Raw genomic sequence first — 13,423 nt, 5'->3', positions numbered from 1 at the left:
TCTTTGCCATGTTTAAAAACGTTAGAATTAGATTTAGTTTTGTGTTCGTGGATGCGTCTTTCTAGTTTTTTGCCAGTTTGGCCAATATAAGAGCATTTGATTGAATACACCCCATTTTCTTTCATTTTACTATTAATCTTGTAATAATAATTAGAGAAGATGTTAAGTATGTTGTTCCTATTTGAAAAAGCTAATGAAATGTACTTTGAAAAGATAAATTTGGAATGATATGTAATATTATTAAAGTCAATAGGTTTATAAATATTGAATTCTTTTTCGGGTTTCGAATATATTATAAAGGATCGGTCTGAATATATATAAACTAAATAATAAATAAACTAAATAATAAACATTGACAACAATAAGAAAAATTAAAAGAAATTACAGCATAAATTCTGTGCCAAAAAGAATCGAGTCAGGAAAAAAACACAAGCTCAAATTAAATACAAGGCCAATAACTAAACATTATTGAAAAAGAAAAAAAAAGGAATAGTTGTTTATGACAACTATTCCCCGACAAAATATTTGAAAAAGTCAACCCGCCGCCGGCACCTGCCGAGCCAGCAAGTGCTCCTTAAGTTTAAGCCTAAAACGCTGCTCACTCCCCAACTTAATTTAATTTAGGATTGAATTATAAAGACTAGACACAACATAAGAGTAAGATACGATGTTTAGGTATTGTTAAAGTATGCCTGCGTCTAATGTTAAGGTTGTGGACTTCGGTCCTAAACGTAATTTTATTATAAAGGTAAGGAGGATATTTATGCATAATAATTCTATGAAATTAACATGCAGCATGTAACTGCCTACGTCGCGACATACTCAACCAACCAACCTACCCCAAAGTACGCGATATCCTCTCGTACCTTTTGATGCCAAATATGAAACAAAGACACGCATTTTGAACCCAAATTCGGAGTGAACTGACATATTAAACTTCATCAGATTTAAAGCTGTAATATACTGACTTCCATAAAAATTGCAACACCTACAATTTACTGAACAATTTTATTGAAATTTTCGTCAACGATGTCGTTCATTAGAACAAACAAATGATTAAAATTTGAAAACAAAAGAACAACGATTTGTAATGCACTCATTTGGACGACGTGCTATGCTATCAATCAAGTGATCTATAGCTGCCTGTGGTATATCAACCCAAGCTTCTTGAATCCGTAGCCGGAGACCGTGAAACTTATCTGGAGGGTGTGGTAAATTACCCAGTCGCCTACCGATCTCACCCCAAACATGTTCAATTGGCGACCGAGCAGGTCATGGGAGGACAGCAATGTTAGCTTCTTCCAAAAAACGTGTATATATAAAAACGTGTATGAGGGCGCGCATTATTCTGTTGGAAAATGGGATTTTCCATCCTCTGTAGATATGGAAGCGCAACGGATTCTGGCACATTGGCAATATAACGAGCGGCGTTTAAGTTGCCATCAATGAAGACCAAGGGTGACCTGCTACCGTAACATATTGCACCCCATATTTGATAAAAATATTGGATTTTTACGGTCTTCACGCATCCGTAACAACAAGCAAAATCGAGACTCGTCACTAAACACAATTCGATGCCATTTTTACGGCTAATTCGCTCTTTCGTTGCTCGTAGCTCATAAGAGCTTATCCGGCCATAAACAGATGACATTGACATTCTGGGTCCTACATCTCTCATCCAATCAGCCAGGACGACGTTGTTACACGCTTTCCTCGAACCATTTGCACCATCATCTCAATACCATTGTAACATTTCGGTTTACACGACGAGCAATTTCTCTTAGCAAAAGTCCGACCTTTCTCATGCCAATAATACATCCACGTTCTAAATCAGTCAATTGGGAAAAATGTTGATGTTGACGGACTCTTGGCATTATTTCCAAGTTCAGAACGGAATTGTCAACAATAATTTGCAAACCTAACAGTTAATTACACACTGATTTGTTTATTTCTTTAAATTTATTGTTACTATTGTAAGTGCAAAGGAAAAAAAAAGAACTAAACTACTAGCTAGTTTTTATTTAATCGTTTGTTTGTTCTAATGAAAGACATCGTTGTCGAAAATTACAATAAACGTTCAACAAATTCTAGGTGTTGCAATTTTTATGGAAGTAAGTATATATTTGAGTATCGTCAGCATACATATGATAATTACAATATTTTAAGCATCTAAATCAGGTGCAATAAAGGCACGAGGACTGAACCCTGAGATACACCCGTCACAACACTTAAAAAATCTGAGTATGAATCATTATGGGTCACGCACTGAAATCGATTACAAAGGTAACATTGGAGCAAAGAGATGGCTGAATCAGATAACCGTATATAATGTAAGATCGAAAATAAAGTTTCGTGATGTAACGTGTCGACTGCTTTTGAAAAATCCAATAAGACAAGTAAATTGAGACATCCATCGTCTACTCTCCTCAATATATTGTTAGTGACATCCAGAAGTATAGTGGTGCAATTAAAGCCAGGGTGGAACCTAGATTGTTTAGGTGGGAAGATATTATTTTCGATGACAAAAGCTCTTAACCTCTCGGCAATAAGCTTTTTAATAGAACGGTTAAGATACTGATGGGCCTAATATCTTTCAGACCTGAAGAGTTTTTATTTTTTGAGATAGGCATTATCAAAGCAATCTTGCATTGGTCAGGAAGCACGGAAAATTCCAAACAAAAATTCATGATTCAATTCATGACATACGTAACGAAGAATTGTTGGACAACATAGTACTAGCATTTTTTACTAATTTTATCATTACTAATTGATTCAGTTTTAATGCAATCTCCTCTTCTGATCTCAAGGAAAAATGTAGAGGTGTAGCGACAGACAACCATGATTCCATTCCATGATTGTTACAGAAATCTTGCAAATCACGATCACCCGAGGAATTAACCTGTGTCGATTGAAAATAACATTTCATTTGATTAGGTGTACCCAAAGTGTCCGAAATATTTTGAGGTCTGATAGGAGTAACACCCAGGAATTTTCAGCAAATAGGTGTCTAAGAAATGCGCGCTTTTCGCGAACTACCTACTTCCATACTTTTGATTAGATTGAACCGCGGATGTGCGAGTTCTGCAGTCTTGGCGGAAGGAGGGTACTAAAAATTAACCACAGATGAGTGAATACGTAGTTTTTGGAGCCGCGTATCCGGGAGCTTTACTGTATAACCAAGCCATGTCTACCACGATCGTATAAATAGACTTAACACGATACTTTTCTAGATTGCAATGTAAAAAAAAATAAATTTAGGTATATTAAACATAACGATCAACAAAAAATTTTTGCTTTATGTAGCAGAAAGCTCTTCGTGAAAGCCAACTAGGAGTAAATTCGTACACAGCACGCATCAACCTATCCTTACGCTTCAGCGTTGTCATAAATTTGTCTAAACTTCTGCTGATTTTGTTCCAGCGGTATCATTGGTCTCTAGTTCTACGAAAACGTCATATGTGACGCCATCACCGTCAACGGCAAGTGATACAGATCAAAAATAATCAATTTCTTTTCACCCGAATTGAATAATATGAACGTGGACGATATGCAGGACAGCGGATATTCGGCATAAAGGATTTTAAGATATGATTATCTCTCGTGAATTGGTCACTAAGATCGTGCGATTTGACCCTTGCAGACTTCTATGTGGCGTTTTTTGAATTTCCACGGTATATCAATAAGCCACACTCGACCGATTCCCTCAATGTTAATACAATCCAGATCATCGCTCAAATTCAATCGGATCTATACGGCAAAGTATTGAACAGTGAACTTCTAGAATCCGTGTCACTAAACATAATAAAAAATATGGGCTTATCAAATAAAGCAACAATTTCGGTAATATCTCACACACAGCTTGTTTTCGACCCACTCATATTGGAAAATCTGTTTAGTTTAGTTTAGTATTACCAAACGGTCTTGTAGAATACCTAATTTTTTCATCTAATGTTCTCTCTATTACTGTTATTCTGTGTACCTCTTCACTGTTTGCTCTTCTAACCTTCAATTATGGTCTTTTTAAAAGAAGCTATTAGTATGTAAGATGTTACTTTATGGGGAGATTCTCCTGGTTTGGGTATCATTATGTCTTCAGCCGTCTTCCAGAATTAGGGACCATATCTTAATCTAAAGGCAGTATTCATTAAATATGTTCGTTGATCTCTTTCCTAGGAAACTTTTTCAATACTTTGAAACGTTGCAGTTATTAAAGCAGGCTTTTTTTCGAGTTAATATTTTTAATGTATTTGTTTCTTCTTCTGGAACTGGTATATTCCATTGTGATTCTTCTTCCTGATCTTCATTTGGTTTAAATGTTTGTTCTAACTGTTTTGCATAAAGTTCAGTGTCTTAATAAGAGAGTAATCATTTAGCGATGCATGTAGCGAAGCAGTACGATAACAGTATCGTTGGTTACATTTTGGACGTAAGCATTCAAAGATTCATCTTTCGTCGTTCTTATATAATATAGTCTTATCTTTAACAAATATTGTTCTTGTTCTAATTGTATTTCATTATTTACTGGATTAGCTAGGTTAATTTCTTCTCAAGGTTAATCTTGAAACTTTTTGTGCTAATCATTTTGTATATCAGCGTCACATTGTTTTTCCTTTTTTGATTATATTATCACTTAATGTTATTAATACCAGTGAGTAATCAGAGTTCAGTCGATAAGATTTAGTACTTCATATTAATCTGTTAGCCAGTACTATTTGTAATATTTGTTCTTGTTTGTTATTATTTCTGCATATCTGCCTAACTTGATGTACATAAAGAAACAGACAAAAAGAATTTCCAACCTTATTTCGACCTTTGTTTGAAGATACAAAAATTAAAAGAGTTAATAAATAAGAAAACAAAAGTGTAGAAATAAGTTTATAAACTGTGGTTAATAGTTCTCCTAATGCGTTTGCTCTTTTTGTTGAAATTCTAAAGTCAGTGAACGGTTTCGTTCAAGCATGTGAACCTATTTATACTAATCTCAGATATGAGACCGGCGGCACGAGATGTTTACATATCTGTGGCGGTGTATTTACATAAAGAAGTCTCACCTATTACCCTTAGCTTTAAGGTAATGTCCATAATGTCCATTACTGGGTACGTTACTGTCCAATATACACTACGCGTCATAAGTAACACTTCCCTGTCTAATTTGAAAATGGTTCAAGATATCGTCATAAGCCGAAGTACATCGATTTCTATTTTTTGTTAACCTAAATAATTTAGCGGAAAAAATTGTTTATCACTTTTAGTTTTTCCGGAATACGGGTCAACTTTGCTTTTTAAATGGAAAACCCTATATGTTATAATATTTTCTGATAGTGTTAAAAAATACGAATCCAATGATACCACGCAATCAAATATTGGTTAATTAGCTTCTATGTTATTAATTAATAAAAAAGCAACGACATTTTATCATGACAATATCAGATCGTACTATAAATGCCTTTTTTTAAGTTATGATTAAAGTTTATCATTTACCTTATGCAGCCACACTTTCCCATTCAGCTTCAAACCTAACCTTCCCAAAATGATATTTCACCGTTTATTTTTTTCTTGCGTTCTACCTCATTAAATCTAATTATTATTGCCTTTTTTCTTCTTCTTTTCTAAGTTTTCAAATGGTACTGTTCATGCATCGTTCGTTTTAGTTTTATCATCATCATCATTCAAACGTTCCAGTCTGATAATTTAACCAGATCTTGATCCGATAACTTTCGTTCTTCGAACTATGAAAGTTAAAGTGTATTGTTTCCAAGAAGAACACAATATTGGTAGTTAGTTTATTGTTATGATAAAGTCTCAATCAAGAATAGTTTTGTTTTATTAATTCAAAAAAAAAAGAAATGAAATGCTTTCAATTTTCATTTCTAATGATTGTAATTTATGTCTTCATTTATAATTCATTTAAACAACGTCGAGTTATTTAATTTTAAAAAGACATAGTTGTAACAGGTCGTTAATATAATTTAAATTTTATAACCTCCTGAAAATAGAAGCTTACAACATCACTTTTACCGGTTTTGGTAGGCAATAACTATGCTATGTCAATAGAAACTACCCAATATAAACCGTTTAATTAATTACGAATAGATATCTTGATGGATTTATTCCATGAAGGGAACTGACTAGTTGGTTGTAAATTGTAATGAAAATGCTTTGAACGTTAAATCATTGGAAAGTGTCTCTTTTAAAATAATTAGAAATCTTTCCGGGTATTTTAAATAGATCGTTAACTTTCAAGTAATATTATTTATTTGATTTTTATGGAATACTTTTCGATTAAAAATGATTTTCTTACAAGTCATTCATTTGTAAACATTGGTGACCTTTACCGTAACGAGTTGCTCAAAACGAACGGTAGTACCCATACCGTCTCATTTGAAACGGAACATTATAAACTTTCACTCTTCTCAAGGTCATATTAGAATCGTTTGTTACCATTTCCTAAACACCATTCAAAAAGCGTGTTTCAGTTACACGTTTCTAATGCTCTTTTAAAAGTTATTTTTTAATTTGTATTTTGTAACTTACCCATTTTTCCTGGACTAATATCAAATTGCGATGGACCATCTTGTACGAAACCGGGTCTTGCGCAAAGATCCTGGAAAATAAAAATGCATGATTCAGTGCGAACAGGAAAAGGTAATTACTCAAACGTGGGTAAACCAGAGTTTATTTTTGAAACCACCTATGGTAATGTTAACTTCTCAACATGTTTACTTCTAAATGTAAATTACTTTAAACGTTTTCTCACATTACGCCCAATACAAGATAAATGTCAACTTATCTTGTAGTAATTTAATAAAATGATTAAAATACTAATTGCAATATAAAGTTGAATTAAAAGAGGTATTTATGTTAATGTAATAAATTAATTATTATTCACCATTGAAAATATCTTAATTTCAGATTACAAAAATAACTATTTAACTAACAAGACTACTCAAATAAAGACTTTATTACCTCCTGACAAATTATGTTAGAAAGACACAGAGGGATTGGTAAGCAATGGAAACCAAATATTTGCTATTTACTAAAAATAATATTGATTTAAACATATAGCTGTTTTTTTGACACAAAGATCAATATAAATAAACTTTCCGAAGCTTTAGGGGCCAGAAATCTACGATAGATCACTAAGAGAAAATCTGAAAAAACCTGCTCGCACAAGGATTTAAAGTAGTCGATGTCGTTAATAAAATCAGAAAAGATAATAACCAAGGACCAACAAAGAAAGTGCCATTAAATCTATTTATGGTTAGCTTCCACAATACAGAAGATATAAAGAAAATATTTGCTATTAGGCAAATACTAAATGCTGTGGTACAGATAGAACCGCTGAGAAGCAATAATTTAATTCCACAATGTCGAAGATGTCAGCGATTTGAGCGTACACAAAAATATTGTAAACATGAATCGCGATGTGTCAGATGGGCTGGTAAACATCTTACTATTGAATGCAAAAAACCTAAAACTGAAAAAGCAAAATACAGTAACTGTTCAGAAGAACATCCAGCTACATATAGAGGACTGCAAAAAAGAAGAAATATTCTTATTAAACAAAATACACAAGAACCTACACAATTTTCTTCCAATATTGTAAGTAAAGAAATATCATGCCCAAACAACATCAGGTAAGCAAGATCAAAACAGAGCTATACTTTCAGCTCATCACACTCCTAATATAACGGAAACAATAACTGAACGTTTACTTAAAGATTTATAAGATAAATTCATTAAGATTGAGAAAAGACTCGAAAACTAGAAAGTATTTACATCAGACCTGCTTCTCTATCCTACAATCCTTCGAGATGTTAGATTTTACAAAATATACTACGTCAACCACCCCAGCAATCAAGCAAGAGGTGGAAGCGCAATAATTATAAGAGAATATATCGAACACCATGAAGTTCCTCTGCAAAAGGAGGAAATACAGATGTGTGTAGTTGGTGTGAAAATCAATAATTAAAATATGACAGTTGCAGATGCATATTTTTCGCCGAGGCACAACAACAAGAAAGAAGATTATAAAAGCTACTTACACTATATTGGAAACAAATTTCTCTTAGGTGGCGATAGATGAAGGATTTCGGGGAAACTTTTATGGGTCAGAGAGCGAAATGAACATATAAGATAAGAATGCAAAGTAGAAAATATTAACCAATGGATACTAAAGAGAAAACAAGAATGGAACTAACACATTAAAAGAATGGCAAGCAATAGACTAGAAAATATATGTGCTTACTGTTTTAATAAATTCGAAAGTTTAGAGAGGCTAATAGACGCGTTTCATAAAGTTTTTACAAAACCAAAAAATGTTCAAATCAATTACTCGGGGCATACATATTTGTAACTATTAAAATAGCTATTAGGGAAAGCGAATTCAAAACTGTTGATTTGGAAACAAAAATTCTTGCATACGAGGTCTATTCACATTTGGCAGGTTAGTAGGAAACCTTTCTCTTCACTAGAAGAACCTTATAATGTCTTATAAATGGCAAGATAATATTTTTCCAGATTGCTGAAATAAATACATCATAGTAAAACACATCCAAGTTTATCCACGAAATAGCAATACAGAACGTTACCTCCTCTAATGAAGACTAAACAAAAATCTTCTTATCTGGAGGATGTTTTTATCCATGCTAAAAGTGTTCAGTTAGTGATACCATTTTTCAATTATGTAATAAAAGATAAATTATGCGAATGTTTGAAGATGTAAACAGCCAAACAGCTTTGCATCTGTCTTTGGAAAAGCTTACTATGCTTTGTAGCAGTGGCACTTTAATAATAGCAATAATATTTATTATCCCAACAGAATTATATAAGATAAGATAATATTATAAAGTAATAAAATTAGACGAGTAAAAATTAAATTAAACAAAGTAAGCATAATAAAAATTTAAATTCAAGAACTTTTAGTAACTCGAAGTTATAAAATGCAATTTAGGGCAATATTTGAAAGAACTCAATTTGGGAGCAATTCTAGGAACTCTGAACTTTAACTAATATACATTATTATTATTTATAACATATATATAACACATATAACACAGGCGCATAAAGCCAGTAATTTTAAACCAAATGACGACAAAAACTGATCATAGTGCAAGCTTTATCACTATAATAACCATACCTAAGATAGTGTAGGTGCTTAATTTATCGTCAATGTATATTTTTAATCAATGTAATGTAAATTATATATGAAAGACACCATATAACTGTGCAGTATTTCAGTTTATTTAATTTCAATTGTCCTTATTTTCTGCTTTGTTCTTCTTTGATTCTGTTTTAGTTTCGGTAGCGTACAATACCGTCTTACCGTAGCTATTTGTATCTTACATCGTATTGGTTCTTTACTTATTACCATAAATTTAGTTTTCTGTTTTGATACCTGCATGTCATATCGTTTGGCGTTGATGTTGAACTGTTGGACTAAGTGTTGCACATGATCCTCGCCATCAATACCATTTCGTTTGTGTAACATATGTTGTTAACGTTAGGTCTACACATTCGATATTCTGCTTTTGGGTAAATAAAATTGTGGATAAATCGATTCATTATCAAATTAAAGAGTAAAGAACAAAAGAAATCATTATTTTCTACACCTATAATTACTTAATTATATTATCAATGGATTTTTATGTCCATTATTAAAAACCTGTACTAAGATTTTATTATATATTAGTTACTCTTATTTATCCATTTGATAATCATTTATAAGCATAAAATATAGTATTAGCTATCAAAAATCTGGGTATGGTTCTTAACAATATCCTTTAATAGTTTTACATAAGAAAACGCTATTAAACATTGTTGCTAGCAAAAAATGCAATAAAATTTTATAATTTGATAAAAATTTATGCATCTTTTAAAGAACTGACGAAAGTTTGTTTTTGTTTCCCAATTCTATTGTTACTGTTTTCCCTTTGGATATGCCTTCTGAGGTTCTGTACAGCTTGGCAAAACCATCTTGGTTGGTCAGTAACGCAGAACATGGCAAAAAATCATAACTCCGAAACTTGAAAATTAGAAGAGATGAACTCTAATACCTTAAATACTAAATAAATTGATTTTAAATTGTCTTTTATTTCATGATGATCATGAGACAAATAAAGTTTAGAATAATTAAATATGCCAGATTAAAAAAATCATAATAACGATGTTTTTGGAAAATAAGATAATGTTTATACAACATTTCCTTATTGTTTATTAATGACTTGCCATCCATTATAAAGGAATCTGAATGTCTACTGTTTGCGGAAAAATGTGAAAAAATTACTTTCACTTTAAAAAAAGTACCGATTGGTTGTGAATATTATATCAACAACCATAAACTGAAACACATTGTCCTGAGGAACACTGTTTTTTCAATATTGACACCATAAAGTACCTATATAATTCATTAATTAGATCAAAACTGGTATATGCTGTTGTGGTATGGGACCCTGGAACAGCCTATCATTCGAATATCATTGAGACAGTTCAAAACAAATTTATTAAGTATATTTTCTACAAACAATACAATAAATTTATTGGTTTTCAGTCTTATGAATTCGCTCGGAGATGTTTTGATAGACAAAATTGTCGATCAGACGGGGGGTGATAAGTGTTGGTTATCTGTATAAGACACAAAACAATAAAGTAGATGCTCCATCAATTTTGAGAGGTGTTGGTAACCCCTAAAATGGTAACATTATATAATAAAGTATCAGCAGGAAACTCATATTCCTTGTATTATATAAGAAGTTCAGAAGTAAGTGTTTTATAGCGGTCAACTGATTAAGTGTTGGTTGTTAATTACTGTTTTATATTTCCTGATTTTAGTAGATATTGTTCTAGAGATTTTACTATTAAGCTAGTTGAAACATGTAATTAGGGTAACCTGTTTGTTTCAATAAATAAATAAATAAACATTAAATCTTCATCAAATTTGCTTTAAAATGTTCGTTATTTCATGATGATTTGTTCTTGAGATACGATTTTTTTAATATTTATATTACATATCTAACAATCAAAAATGTAGACTTGGATTAAGAAATTATAACAACGTTAGTTATGGAAAATAAGAAATTATTTATGGTGTATTAAATCTTTATTAAATTTGTTTTAAACTGCTTTTTTTCACAATTTTATTTCATAGGGATATCTCAATTACTTTTTGAGATACATCTAGATTAATTACCCTGACATTTATGTTTAAGGTTATGCAAGGTTGCAATCAAAAAATCATAACTCCGAAATTGAAAATTCGAAGAAATGACCTTCACTATATTAAATACTGTATCTCAATTCAAACAGTCGAGCCGCCCTAAAGGCAATTCAGGCCTACACTGATTAATGATGTCACTCTATGGTGGGTTCCAGGTCTCAAAGACATTGAAGGCAACGAAGTGCCGGACAAGCTGACCAAAGGATCAGCGAGGTCCAATAAAGGGTATTGGACCTCAACCCGGTTGTGAGGTACAAAAAAGGCACTTAAAACAAGTAATCAACAGTTGAGAGGCTTCAACGGTAGTCTTACGCTGGAAAGAACTTCTAGGTCGCACAATGTATTCACTATTCGAAGTGATACTTCGAAATTATTTCTGAAGAAGGTTGCAACATGGTATCAGAAACATCAAACACCTTTTAAAAAGACGCACGGCTTAACCCGAAATTTTCTAGTTCTAGGTCTAGTGTTAGTTTTGGTGAATTAATGAACTTTTTCTCAGAAATTTGTAGCTTTAGGTAACCTTCGTGTATAATGCCGACTATCAGACAATTTAAAATCTGCTTTGAAATGGATACATTAAATCTATAGATAAAAACAAAAAAAGCTGGCTTCTTGTAAATTTAACATACGTTATATAATTCTCATATATAAGTTATGGTTATCTAATATAATGCATTCAAATGAAATTAGACAGAAATATCCATAAACCGGTAGTAAAGTCTTAAACGATAGTTTATAATTGGTGCATTGAATTTACTGTAGACTATTTGAAACGCCATTGAAATATTAATAAATTAAATGCAGTCATAAATAGAAAAGTTTTATATCTATGTAGCTGTCGAGTAGACAACAATTCAACGCGAGCTAGTTATGCAAATAGCTTTGTGGTACCGTAATAATATCGAAATTTCCTTCCTGCAATTTCTTATCTTACGTAACACCGCCATAACAAACCCAACTGGTTTTCTCTACACATTGTGGTGCCCTACATTCCTCTGCACGCATTGAAAACATTTAATTAACCGACCTCAATGGTCTCGTTAAATCCAAACAAATCCATTCAAATCTAATTTTTTGATCGATAGGAATAGATATTCAATAAGTTAAAATGGTTGAATTAAAAGTGTGTAAAAAGTCTGTAACATTGATTTATTTTGCATGTTAACGTATAGCGAGAGACACTACCGTTATCTTTTTAAATTTAAGATTATGTCTTTTCTTTACGACTTCTAACAACCAGTTAGGCAACAAAAATGTTACCCACTAAACGGTTTCAATGGGTTTGGTTTAATTCTAATCGCTTAAAATTTATTACTACATCCTTTTTAATTAAAAAAGAGAGTTTATGATTTCTCATTAAAAACACATAGTTGTAGTTCTGGTATACCCAAATTATTTTAAATTAAATTAAATGAAAAAAAGAAAGTTCTAAACTATCGCATGTTATACTTTTTTATAAACCATATAACCGAACTAAATGTACACTGATTGAATAACGGGTTTCTGCTGTAACCCAATTCGCCATTGAGGCCGATGAATGAAAGTAAAATGACGCCTCTTCATTTAGAGAAAAGTGTAGGTGGTGATTTTTTTAGGAAGTTGTATGAAATTACATATGATTAGAAAGGATTTTCGTCTGTCAGGTGATTTAAACCTGCTTTAAACGCTTTCGAAATGATTGTATACCATCAAATCCAACTCCTAAAAAGTTAGAATTGACCATATCTTTTCTTCCCATGATGAGTAATTAAAGTTGGTATAGCACAAAATACCTCGAAGTTATTTCCCATTGCTATAGATCTAAATCGTTGTGAATATATTGAATATTTCTGATTTGAATCATCACATTGACAATATCTGAGGAACCAATTAATAGTTATTAACTACATAATCATAACAGCCAACAGTATTATCGATTCTTGATCCCTTTTTTCTTTAACTATCAGGATGAAGAGATGTGGTGATACTTGCTCCCAGGTACCGAGGGTTCATATATACTTTAATTATCAAATAATAGTGAAGTATAATGCCTTAATCTGAATAATTTCAAGCAGCTGTTCTATGTCTTTGATCATGTTGGAATTTCTGCACTCATTAAATTTTTTATTTGTCGTGATCCCGACAAAACGTACATAATTATGACTGTACGTACATAATGCATGTTCTTATTACCCAGAACATGCATTATGTACGTCGATATAAACT

At 32.0% G+C, this 13,423-nt stretch overlaps 1 protein-coding gene across 1 annotated transcript in view; it reads right to left on the bottom strand.

Annotated features, from left to right (window-relative positions):
* The window catches only part of LOC111425462 (calpain C), a 145,886-nt gene that overhangs the window by 30,175 nt on the left and 102,288 nt on the right, over nucleotides 1–13,423 (bottom strand). The window contains exon 3 of the mRNA XM_023059918.2: nucleotides 6,535–6,604. Coding sequence (XP_022915686.1) covers nucleotides 6,535–6,604 — 70 coding nt within the window. The remainder of the gene's footprint in view (nucleotides 1–6,534; nucleotides 6,605–13,423) is intronic.

Source organism: Onthophagus taurus, chromosome 1 (genome assembly GCF_036711975.1).
Source record: "Onthophagus taurus isolate NC chromosome 1, IU_Otau_3.0, whole genome shotgun sequence".
NCBI classification, from domain to species: domain Eukaryota; kingdom Metazoa; phylum Arthropoda; class Insecta; order Coleoptera; family Scarabaeidae; genus Onthophagus; species Onthophagus taurus.
Note: the sequence above shows the minus strand (reverse complement) of the source record. Positions and strands in the feature narration are given on the sequence as shown.